Below are 13,173 nucleotides of genomic sequence, written 5' to 3'. Positions count from 1 at the left end.
ACACTTTCCAGTCGCATGGACCACCTGAATCATGGATGGGGCTGATTTTTCGTCCCTAGGCCTAAAATTTGGTCACTCAATTGATAGTTGAAGTGGATTTTAAAAATACATTATGGTGGGACCACCATCTACATAAAGCCTAGAGATAGATTTCTAGTGAGGCGCTCACCACCAGTGTTTTAAATATCGACGACATTGGCCGATATATCCTACGATATATCTTGTATCCCTCCAGTGCGATATGAAACACACAAGTAGTGCGATATATCCCACATGTTCGATCTGGTGAGCATTTTCGAATTTCGACCATTTTATTTTCTGTAAATCATATTAAATTAGTGTCAAATTGTTACAAATCCATAATTGTTCATATTTTGCATGGAAAATCATGGATTGGGAGTTTCGATTTCGAGATTTGGAGGGTGATTGTTACAAATCCCCTCAAGAAGTTTTTAACAGTAGGCATTCAGTTCTTACTGTTTCCTATGGTGTGGTCCACTTATGCTTTGGATATACTCAATTTTGGGCTCATACCCAACAATGAGCTGGAGAAACTTTTGGACTGCGTGGATAAAACAAATACATCACAATAGGCCCCACAGAGTATTAACACCACCGTAAATGATTTTACAATGGTGAGTGTGTCACTGCAAAAGTGCAAATTCACTCCATGTAAATTTTATGGAAAGACTTCTGCAACCGGGTGCCCCCACCGTCAAGTACTTTTAAAACCACACCAATCATTTCATATTACACGAAAATTTAGGCACAGGGTTAAAAAATCAGCCGTATCTGTGATTCAAGTGGGCCACACGAGACGAAAATGTCATGAGGGTGGGTGTACCCCTAACACTATGTTCACTTGTTGGGCCTACCTGAATCTCAGATAGGGCTGATTTTTGGGCCCTATGTCTAAGTGGGCTAACACATCTGATGTACAGAGTGAAATTCATATACAAATCGTGGTGGGGCCCACCTAAACTGGTTTAACTTCTGGACCATAAATTCCAATTTACGGCGCGGTGCACAAATGTCTATTTGGCTATCTCTCTCTCTCTCTCTATATATATATATAGAGAGAGAGAGAGAGAGAGAGAGAGAGAGAGAGAGAGAGGAATGCTCACCTATGCACCACTTCTCATGAGAACTCGTGACTTTTTCAGAAATCTCCCGTGATATAAGCGCAAAATCTGAACCGTTCATGTGATGCAGCACTTCATTAAACCCCTAAGGCCCAACTTTCACCATGATCCAAAAATTTTATGGGCCATGGCAAATGGAAACAACTTTCTCCCTTGATTTGACTCTCTTTTGCCATGGCCCACCGAAGTTTTGGATCAGGGTGAAAGTTGGGCCCTGGGGGTTTCATAGGGTGCTACATCACATGGACAGTTCAAATTTTGCACTTATGTCACGGGAGATTATTTTTGAAAAAGTTCTCACGAGAATTGGTGCGCAAGTGAGCATTCCTCTCTCTCTCTCTCTCTCTCTCTCTCTCTATATATATATATATATATATATATATATATCATAAGGAAGGTAGTTTTCCCAATAATGGTCAAGTTAGTAATTTGTATCAAATTGGCAACCATGTCCTCTATTTTTCCTGTTTAAAGAATGGAAGGATCTGTCATAAACATTCTCAAGTAGCTTTCTTTGTTTTTCCTGGTTAATTTTGTATCTGTGAAAATGAGTTGGAAATTTCAGCAGAAGTGGTCAATGTTTGGACAGGTGTCTTTTCTCTAAGTAGGGTGGCCCAATGTCTTGATGTTTTGGTTTTGTAAATTGAAATCTTCTAGTTGCATGAAACTGTTATACGTACATGCATGCATAAAGACATCTCAAGTTCCTTTGTTCAGGTGTCCTACCCTCTCATAGTTATCCAGAAATAAGAGTTGCAATCACCGAAATGGTAGATTTTTCCCTTTATGTATAGATAGCATGCTATACTTAAGGGAAAATTTGTATAAGGCATATGTTCGTTCTGTGCTTTATGTGGTGGTGCTGGCAGTTAGAAGTCAATATCAACAAAGGATGACTCTTGTAGAGATGAGGATGGAAGGATAGGCAGCTCATTCACTTACTGAGGATAGGACCTTATAGAGGAGTGATTGGTGTCTAAAGGTTCATAAAGTTGAGCCCAAATATTTGGGAGCATGGGCAAGGTTATGATAATGATATGACACTGAATAGATAGCACCCCATGTTGTTTTGGGTTTTATTGAAAACGCTACTTAAGAGCTGCTCAACTAGTTCGATATTGCCAGACTTCCCTAAAAAGCTGATCAACATATAGAGATTCTCGCAGATATACTAATACAGTCTCAATACTTATACAGCAGCAAAATGTTCTCCATCTGAATTAGAATGGACATTTGAGTTCTCTTAAGAAATGCTCTTCCAGCATCTCTTGGCCTATCCAGGTGATGCTCCTGGGGTGCAATAAGTGAAACCACATAGTGATTGAGAAGTGACAAGAGTGAGAATGTCATCCATTGTCTACTTGGCATTGTAGTGAAGATTACAAATTACAATCGCTGGGATCTCTACAAGACATTCATATCCAAGATACTACTGGCTACGATTTGGCAATTAAACATTTATTTTGCCGTAATCACTTCAAGTGGGATCTGCATGATCAATTTTGATATTCATGAGTTGGATGTCACACGTTTGAGCAGATAAACATGACTCTGGTGAGATAAAACTCAATGAAGGGAAGTCGTGAATTTCTTTTGTCGGTCAAATTCAATATTTAGCAAAGTTGTGAAGTAGAATCAAATATATGAAGTAGGAAGTTAATAAAAGAGAGAAAAAAAAAAAGAAGAAATACATGTGGAACATGTAGTACTATGCAAAATATATAAAGAAAATAGAAAAAAAAATGGAAAAACTGTTAGTATAGCTTATTGAGAAAAATGAAACCTGATTTGGGATAGGGACCGAGTTCAGATCATGTCAATTGACCTATGACCATTCCAGTTACATATTGATTCTTTTCTGAGCAAGCCAAACTCAGGTGAGTCTTATGTAAGCCTAGAGAGCTGTTGAAGCTTGATATGATTGAAATATTGTAAATTGTTCTGGATCATATTTACTGAAGTTGATATATTTGTCTTCAGCCTCCTTGCTGCCCAAGTGGTGAAAGCTCGTGTGGGGTATCTGTCGTATGCAAGGACTGTACCACGGTAATATGCCATGCTCTTAAGATTTGAGGATTACTTCTGTTCATTTGCTACCTAAATGTAGTGCAGCTTCTCCTCTTGTTCATTTTGCATTACTCTGAGACAGAGGGTTCCCAAGTTACTTACATTATTGGGTGATTTCAGTGCTTCCGTAATTCAGATTTGCATAGTGGTCGTCCATCCACAGCACAGTTCCAGGAGAAGCTCCCATGGTTTCTCAATGCATTGCCCTCAGCTGATTGTGCTAAGGGTGGTCATGGAGCTTACACTAGCAGTGTGGATCTAAATGGTCTGTAATCTCTTTTTTTGTGCTTCTACCTGAAATAATGTGATGCATATGGATAGCTTGACACTTCAGCAAGTAGTTAAGCACTCTAAAGTATTAAACTTCAGGTAGCTCCATTAAATATCGTCTTGATTTGTTTTATCTGTTTATTAGGTTATGAGAGTGGTGTCATTCAAGCTTCGGAGTTTCGTACCTACCACACACCTCTTAATAAACAAGTACAGTGACATCATAAGTCAATTGAAGCTAAGATGTTATTTAAGTTGCTTGCTCATCCATATTATTTTAAATTGTCTCATCTTTATTTGATCTTCCTGGGCTTTGTTACAGAGCGACTATGTAAATTCAATGCGAGCTGCACGAGAGTTCAGTTCTAAGGTTTCTCATTCTTTAAAGGTAAATGGTAATGCTACTATTTCCTAAACGCCATCCTAAAATTAAGGAAACCTCCCATTATCTATGAACTATTTCCTTCAACTTTTACGAAACATGCCAACTACTTCTGGTGAAATGTGACTATTATAACGAAGCAATTTTTTGGCATTTTCTTAAAAACCTTGGATTAATTTGGCAAAATGAGTGGAGAACATTAGAATGCTCAACCTCTACCAATAATGTCCTAAATAACCAGTAATCTGGAAGATGTGCAAACCAATAATTTAATAAAATATTTTCTGATACACAACTGATGTTACTTTTGTTGCAGATTGATATCTTTCCATATTCAGTTTTTTACATATTTTTTGAGCAATACCTGGATATATGGAGGACAGCTTTAATCAACATCGCTATAGCTCTTGGTATTCCTCAGATCTCTGATGAAGAAACATTCTTATGTATCTTTATACTCATGTTTATTTAACTTGCATTAATGTTTCTATTTAATTTGAATTCTTGTATGATCTGAAATTGCCGACGTACTCGTTATAGTTATCAATGTTTTTATTTCTCGTCAGTTTCTTAATATGTAATGTAATGTTGTACAGGCTATCAAAAGAGTAACAATTTCATGGTAATTTCACTTGTATACTGGTGATTTTGTGGTACCCTGAAGTGTGACATTTTATGTTGTTTCAGTCCCTCTTTCACAATGTCCTCTAACACTTCTCCATTTTCACATTTCCTCTTTTCTGGTCACTAGTGACCAAAATCCATCATTTGTGGTCATATTCAAAATGAAGAAGATCCTTTCTGTTAATGATGTTGGAAGCTGTTTTCCTAGTTTAAGTTCTTAGTGGATTTGCTAAATATCCTTCACTGGCATTATGTCTAATGAAGAACTAGCTACTTGTCACTTCTATTAATTAAAAGTAAAACGATAAAATCTTCAAAGGTGGTGTTCCACTCATTTGTTTAATTATTGGTTTTTCATATTCTGGTAACATTTTTCCAATCCTTTTTTTTTCCTTAAGAAGAAGAATTGTTCTTTTGGAATGATGGTAATTGCTCTTTCACACTGAATATTCATCTCCAAACAATAAGAAATTTACTAGTTTAGAACGGCTGGTTGCAATGGCGTCAATAGGTATTGAAATTCTTTAAGTTGTGATATGTTCCCATCATGATGGTAGTCATGGAGGTACTGATGAATCTACCTGGACACAACGAAAGAGGCTTTGAGCATACAATTGATGTGCTTCATTGATGATTACACGTTCTAATGAGTCAAACTTGTGATTCTAGTGATTTTAATAATACCAAAATATAAAAGCCCTCAGTTAAAATTACTATTTTATATTTTTAATATTAATAAGTAATACAAAATTAGTTTGTCCTAAGAATAATTGATTAATTAGTAGTAGAACGCTTGTTACCATCAAGGTTTTAGATATCGGCCAATATATCCCACAATATATCTTGTATCCCATCTATGTGATATGAAATGCACAGGTAGTGCTGATATTTCCCGCATGTTCGATTCGATGAGCATTTTCAATTTTCGGTCCCTTTTTTTGTGGAAATTACATTAAATTAGTGTCAAATGGTTACAAATCCATTGGTTCCTCATGTTTTGCATGAAAAATCATGGACTTGGGAGCTTCGAGTTCAATATCCATTGGTTCATGTTCTCCTCTTTTTCTTTTTCTTTTCTTTTTTTCAAAATTTCCCTTCAAACCAGCTATCAATTGAGACTATTTCGAAGTATTTAGGAGTATCTAATGAAACGATCATAACTTACACTCTGATTTCAAAATTTATGTCTAGGTGGTTCGATTTGGGGAAATTTTGGAAAATTTTGAAATTTCCTTAATTTCTCCCAAATTGCTTGCAATGCTGCACTCTAAACATGAATTCAAGCATGCGTGAGGGCAGATCTACTGATTTGTTAAGTCCTTGTCAATTTTTGGAAAATAAAAATCATTTCTTAATTAAAAATTAATAAAAAAACTATTAAAATATTTTTTTTTTCAAAATTTCTTCAACCAATTGCCAATTGAGATTAATTTTGAAGTATTTAGGAGTGTTTGATGAAATGATAATGGCATGCACTCGAAATGTTATGCATTCAGTTTGAATATAGTTGCATTAGTTCAGTCAGACAGTGCATAGCTTAGGACCCTATACAAAGGAAACCTATTATGTGCATTTCTTTTTTGAGATATTATGATTTAAAAGTGTATATTAAGGTATTTTTTAACAATCCCTGAAGTTTCATTGAAAAATTCAACCATTTTCTCAATGATTCCCAAAAATAGGACCCTATACAAAGGAAACATATTATGTGCAATTCTTTTTTGAGATGTTATGATTTAAAAGTGTGTATTAAGGTATTTTTTAACAATCCCTTAAGTTTCATTGAAAAATTCAACCATTTTCTCAATGTTTCTCAAAAAGTGCCATAAATTATCCGATGCAAATGATATATCCCGTGCGATAACCGATACATATATGTATCCCAAAGATGTGGTACGTAACGCGATACCAATATTTCGAACACTAGTCACCATAACTTTTAGTAAAATTGTAATAACCTAGAATAATATCATTCTTCCAGGAGAAAGATTTAAAAAATGGTATATTTCGTGTTAGGACTGTGTCTGTCCATTAGATATGGGAAACAGGGTCGAAACAGTTTATCCAGTGGGCTGACACGTGTACCAGCCCCCATTTCTGGCCTGATATGGCCAAGGTGCATCAGCTCATGGCCAAAAGTGCTATGAAGGCCCATTGATTTTAAAAAAGAAAACAAAATTCCTCCTTTTTTTTTTCTCCTTTTATCACTGTAGTGAAAGCATAGAAGCACATTTTTTTATTAGGTTTAGGTCTATTCTAGGCATCAAATCACAAGATTTTCAGATTGATTTGAAAATTCGAAGCGGAGTGGACCTTTTTTGCAAAAATCAGACAAAGGGGTAAAACCATCACATTTCCCCCCTTTTTTTGTTCTTCCTTTCCTGTTTTTCAATGTAATGGGCCCTAGTCCACTGTATACTTGTAATTTTTACCGAGTAAAGATAGTGTATGTTATACACTTTGTGGCTGTTGGTTAATTTGGGAAAAAACATACCAAGGAAAAGTTTTTTTTTTTAAAAAAAGGGAAAAACATTCTCATAGTTACTTGCAAAGTTATGCTGTTCATTACATTGAACATTTTGCATCCATTACATTTGCAATCACAGATATTTTAATTTTGGATAATCTATGGTAATTCTCTTGATCACCAGTTAAAAACCTTAAAATATGAAGAAAAAAAGAAAAAGAAAATCACCATTGCAGTAAGAATAGATAACCAATGAAAGAACTTCTAATACCCAAATGCTTTAACATCAAATTTAGAGTCAAAGACTAACAGACCATTTTCAGCAGGTTAAGCCAATAGACAACATTCTTACCAAGGATGGTCCCATTCCGATATAACATTGAATACATATTGAAACATAAACAAAGGATAAATTTTTGTGTTTGTCATTTTTCCTTTTCCTGATTTTTTCACCTAGAAAAGAAATCATCTGATACAGTCAGATATGCCCCTTGTCATATCTGTTGCTTGGCCGTATGACCTCCAATAACATTGTATGAGGACGACTAATAATCGACTTGCATCCATTGAGGTTTTTCAGATGTTTGTCACTCTCATCATTGGCAATCACACGAAACCTTCTACCTAATTTACTCATCAAAGAACTTGATAGTTGTGACTCCCTTTGTGAATGACATGTGGGATATGAAAGAATACAGAGAAACTAAAAGTGTATCCTAGTGAAGGATATGAATAAGTTGATGGCTAAATATCATCCTGCCACCTTTATGACTTGTGAAGCAAAGGCTTGACTTAACTGCTAACTTTCTATCAAACCATCAAAGTGGTTATGGTGACTCTTGCATGCTGTTCTGTTGGGACTGCTGTTCAGCATGTCCAAGGTATTTGAACCTAATGCCGTGTGGGAACTTGAAGCTCTTTAGAGGACTTTTCAAAAGGACAGAAGAAATGTAAGACGCGAGATTTTGCCATATGCTCACATACCACTGAATGTTAAAATCTGATCTAATTGAATTATGAATCAACGTGTAGTGTTCCATTGACCTTGTTGGTTTTTATTTGTCTAATTATTGCAAATATGGGAGTGAAATCAATTCTTAGTAATGCTTGACATTGTTAAAGCATTTACCTTTACACCCTCTTATCCGTTTTTACATATATTTGAGACATTTGTTATCCCTGTTTTCAGTATGACTATCTTCTATCAGCAATATCATATGAATGTTTGTGGATCAGTTCATATATGTTTCTTTTACCTCTAATGCTGTTACATTTTCTTCATTTTATCGTATTTTGTTCAAGTAAGTTTGTGTTTTAAATAGGTATCAAGTCCAATTGGTTGGACCACAAGTTATGGTCCACCCAGCTGTTTAATTCCAACCAAATACGACATCCGACCCTTCCAATTGATTTGCTCCACCATGAGGATCACCTAGTGCAAAAATCAGCCGCATCTACTCATCAGGAGGGCCCAACATAGAAAACAATGTCTAGCCATTGATAATAGAATTAAAAAAGTGTGGTTTACTCAATGAGTTGATGTGGATGATTTTTGCATAAGTCCCCATGGTATGCCCAACCTATTGTCCGGATTGGGTAGCACACACACAGCCACTGTTAGAGGTTGTGAGCTGAGTGGACCGTAACATGTGGTCCAATCGGTTGGACTTGAGACCTCTTTAAATAGTACTTGTTGTATTTGCACTTTTGTCCAATCCTGGATTCATTGTTTCATTTGGTGATTTAACAGGTGCTGTATTTATCGTTTGTCTGGTTATCACTTGCAGGTTCGTGTTATTTACTACCATTGATTTACAGTTGTTGGGTTATGGTGAACTGTTTGCCTGTTGAAAACAAATACTGTCTTTGATTGACTATGCCTACATTGATCAATGTATGCAGCTTATGGAGCTCAGCAATTATTATAATGGTGCTGGCAATGATTGTTGTGGATCTTATGGTAGGCTCCTGGCTCCCCCCTCTCATGAGAACTCTCTCTCTCTCTCTCTCTCTCTCTCTCTCTCTCTCTCTCTCTCTCTCACACACACACACACACCTGGTTATTTAGTGATGCACCCACATTTCTTTTAATTAAAACCATTATGAAAATAGTATCTACAGGTGCATATTACACAAAAGAACACCCACACATGCACACGCATTGCAGACATGTCACTGAAGTGAAATTACAACAATTAAAGTCATAAAAGAACAAACCAATTTGGCGAGAGAAAAATAGCAGATGAGTTGAACCGGGAGAACCATTACCGGAAAAGAGAGGAAAACAGGCTTTACTGATGATCTTTGATTGCGATGGGGTTTTGGGGGGAGAAGACGCATAGGGAAACCGGGAGAATTAGTAAGAAGAAGGTGGCTCATCAAAGGGCTGTTTGTCGACAGTTTCCCGGTAGGATGGCAGCAGGTCAACTTCAAAAGAGTATTTGGGCATGCGGGGATTATCATGGAGATTGTGATACCATGAGAAAGAAACTCTAACAACCTCCGAGGTTTTGCTTTAGTTTGAATGAACTCTATGAAGGAGATTGAAAGGGAAGTTCAGTTGCTAAACGGGGAGAGATTTGGAGGCACTGTTTAGTGTACAGAGAGCAAGGTACAACCCAAAACAAAAGAACAGGGAAGGGGAGAGTTGGAAGAAGCAAGGGAAGATAGAAAATAGAACACAATTGATGGCGAAGCCGAGGGAAGTAGCGTTGTCATTGCAGGACCCTGCTCTGGCTCTTTTGAGTATGGGAGCTAGAAGGTCTTTCAAAGAGGCCGTCATGAACACCTCAAGGCAGGGGATTGAGAATCCAGAAAAAGGGGAGCCTCTAGTAAAGAAGTGGGCGTGGAGGGTTCTTACGGAGGGGGGGCCAGAGGCGCGCATTAATAGGAAGGTGCTAGAGGACTCCTTGAAGAGTTTTGGGCTCGGTTTTGTTGCCTCAGTAGAACCGTGTCTGAAGGAGATGGAGATGGTGGACTAGTTGGTTCAAAACTGTAAGGGGATGGATGAAGAAGACCGTGGTGAAGAGACTCCAGGAGGATGTCTTCTTGGTTTCTTTGAATTGTTAAGAACATATTTATATAGTGTTCTTCACCTGCAAATTGTACTAAGAGGACCACTGGTATCAAATCCGAAACATTCCGATGGAGTTTTGGATAGATGACATCTACAAGCATGCATTGGATCCATGCCGTCGATCAACTCTTGCACAAACAACAATAAGGAGCTGCGATTTCCTAGATTGTGAGTTAGGAAGAAGAAACTCGACTCCTTTCCGATGGCGATTATGTTAAGAGTTGACAATGCTAAGGTGGTCGTAAAGGTGGTGCATGAACTAGAGGGCCATTTGTTAGAAGGTGGAGAAGGAAGCAGAAGTCTAACCATGGCGGTCGAGCTGGTAGGTGAAGAAGGTATACAAGAGGATTACGCTTGTGGAGCACCCGTTACAAAAGGCAACCCGTGTCGTCTTTCTATCAACCAGCAAAAAGGTGGGGCAGGTAAAGTCCCTCTTAGCACACAGTGTGGAGGAGAAGCAAGGAGGCAGTGTCTCTTTGTAGTTTTAATGAGAAAGACGGAACCTGTCGAAATGGCTAATGCATGTGTGAGACGTGGTGTGGTATCTGACGACACATTTAATGCCAAAGAGAGGGAGCGGGTCTAGTGGTGTTTCGTCCGAGTTAATAAATTGTGCCTCTTTCCTATGTGAATCTATTGTCACATGCGGAATCCTTTCCAGTTCTCACACGGGCCAAAAATAACTTATTTAACTAGCACGTGTGGTAGTGCTTTCCCTTTACAACCCGAGGACGATCGACTTCTCACAGAAACAAGTGGAAGACAGCAGTAGGAGAGGGAGATGGAAAGATGGCTAGAACAAAAACTTCCCTCGATGTGATTGTGACCCTAAGTAGTGATCTCAGGCTTCCATGGTGAGTCAAATGTTATTTCAGGAGGCTATCATGCATTTATGCTACCAGGGAGGATATGTTGGAGGTCCAGATGCAACAGTTTATGGGAATAGGCTCTAGTGTCAACGTAGCTCAGCAACAGAGTCCAACTCCAGTTTAGTGCCCTACGGTGTTTTCAAAGAGGATTTATCTTCAATGGAAGATGATGAAGAGAAAGATCATAGTCCACCTTCCCCAACGTCGGCAATGATAGATGTAAGTACCCAGTGGCGGTAGGGGCTTCCTGATCCGGAGGGCAATAAGGAGATGGATGAACTTGTAATAATAACCCCACTAAGAATTAAGCGTTAGGTAGCGATTGTAGAAGCAACAGATTTATCTCCAAGGGAAGTCAACTGAGCTAACCAAGCATGTGAGCCGAATCAATTACAGATAAAAAAAATGTCAATGACCCAAGGTATGAAGATTATAAAGTCGGTTATAGTGGAAATTGCACAGTTAGTGGGGTTATGTTTGACGATGGGCCTGAGGATTATGTGGCTCTGTTCAAATTTGTGGAAGAAAGCGGTAGGCATCCAGCGCAGCTAGAGGTGGGTTATCTGACTCGATTCGATGCACTGCTGGCTTGACCCGAACTGAGTCCGACTCGGTCAATGAAACTGAGTCGGATCGGGTTGGGTATGGTTTGGATCGAGTCTTCTGTTTTAATTTTTAATTTTTAATTTTTCAAAAAATTTCAAAAAATTGTAAAAAAAAAGAAATTAAGGGTAACTTTCCTAAGTTATTAAATAACTAATTTTACATATATTTAAAATTTATTTGAGACAAATAAAATCAATTAAAAGAGAGATTAAGACTTAGAGTGGAAATATAAGAGAGATTAAGAGTCTATACATCGCATATGCAATCGCGTTTGTGCCAGATCGCATATGTCATGATCGCATATTCGCATATGTGCATCAGTGCATGATATCAATACGTTAGACCATTTAGATAGGTCATTCAACTGTTAAAAACTTAAAATATCACAGATCAACTTCCAAAGTAAATAAACTACGTCCATAAAAGAAACAAAGTAAATAAATCATGTCCAAAATCAAAAGTAAATAAACCTAACATACACATGCAGATTAGGTAAAACTTTCATATATTCAATAACTTTTGTATGATGAATGCCTTTGTGACATATAACCAGATGAACCTTGTTCGTAATAGTAACCCCCTCCTCCACCTCCACCTTCGTAACCAGAATCATCCTTTGGTTCTCTTTTTACGGCTTCAACTATAGGAGAATTGACGCAGGGATGAACGTGATGAGGTCGATCACCGTCTTCATCAAGGATAACTACTCCGAATCCACGGAGCTTCTCTAGACTCCTCACAGAGACTTCTAGAATCCACGAGGAAAAAAAGCAAGAAAATAGAAATAAATTTGAAATTTGATTGATTCATGAAATAAACGAGTTCACAACCCTTTAAATAGGTATACCAAGCAATAAGAGAGAAACCAGAAGCAAACTATAACTAAAACTCTTAGAAATTCGTAACTTACTATAAATAGTAAATTTACTTTTTATAGTAAGTTTCCTATGTGGCTTAACCACGTTATTCTCCTAATTATTCTAAGCACTTTTCATGTTGGACACAACTCCTAAAGCCCAACGGATGAAGAGTTATAATCAAACTAAAACTTACTATTTATAGTAAAAACGGAATTAAACATGGAATTCGGCCGTCGATATGATGGAATCTCGCAAATTCGGCATGGGCAACCTGGCCATGTCAGGTTGGTTGGCTAAAGTAGCTCGTCCTACCCCAAAATCATATAGGGTACATCGAGTAACTCATTCCGGTATGTGAGATATGCCTGTTTTAAGGTTCGGACGGTCTTGATGACTTCTGCCTCTGATCGGGCCTTCTCTGGTCCATCTTGGACATGAAAGTGTCCGTGACCCGCTCTACATCAAGAACTCTGGGTTGACTCCCAAGCCGGAGGTGTCCAAAAGATGGTCGTTCGCCTCTGTTGAATCGGATGGTGGAGATGTCTTCCCATCGTCCTCATTCATAGATTGAACAAGCCTTTTCAATTGCTTTTTATGATCAGATTTGTATGGGATTCCCAATCGCCTATAAAATGCTGGGAGAATTTTAAAAAACTTCGATGATTTACTCGTGCTCATGCCTGCTTCAGCATTATGTTGTCTCAGAAGGGGTTATTGTTTGGTGCTCCTTGATCTGGAAGCCATTTTCAAGCTTTCTTTTATGGCCTCTTTATAATTGTTTTCTTCTTGTTCCCTTAAAATTCTCTCTTG

The 13,173-nt window shown here is 37.8% G+C and overlaps 1 protein-coding gene across 4 annotated transcripts in view; it reads left to right on the top strand.

Moving 5' to 3' along the window:
- Window positions 1-13,173, top strand: part of LOC131243314 (uncharacterized) — a 135,474-nt gene that overhangs the window by 107,779 nt on the left and 14,522 nt on the right. For 3 of the 4 annotated variants that reach the window (XM_058242565.1, XM_058242562.1, XM_058242561.1), the window contains 7 exons: window positions 3,123-3,188; window positions 3,330-3,474; window positions 3,625-3,689; window positions 3,802-3,867; window positions 4,178-4,271; window positions 8,703-8,739; window positions 8,855-8,912. In XM_058242565.1, the coding sequence (XP_058098548.1) occupies window positions 3,123-3,188; window positions 3,330-3,474; window positions 3,625-3,689; window positions 3,802-3,867; window positions 4,178-4,271; window positions 8,703-8,739; window positions 8,855-8,912 (531 nt within the window). Of the gene's footprint in view, window positions 1-3,122; window positions 3,189-3,329; window positions 3,475-3,624; window positions 3,690-3,801; window positions 3,868-4,177; window positions 4,272-8,702; window positions 8,740-8,854; window positions 8,913-13,173 lie in introns of those variants that run through there. The other variant, XM_058242564.1, reaches the window with a different exon arrangement.

This window comes from Magnolia sinica, chromosome 4 (assembly GCF_029962835.1).
Source record: "Magnolia sinica isolate HGM2019 chromosome 4, MsV1, whole genome shotgun sequence".
Taxonomy (NCBI): Eukaryota; Viridiplantae; Streptophyta; class Magnoliopsida; order Magnoliales; family Magnoliaceae; genus Magnolia; species Magnolia sinica.
This window is presented reverse-complemented; position numbering and strand designations above follow the sequence as displayed.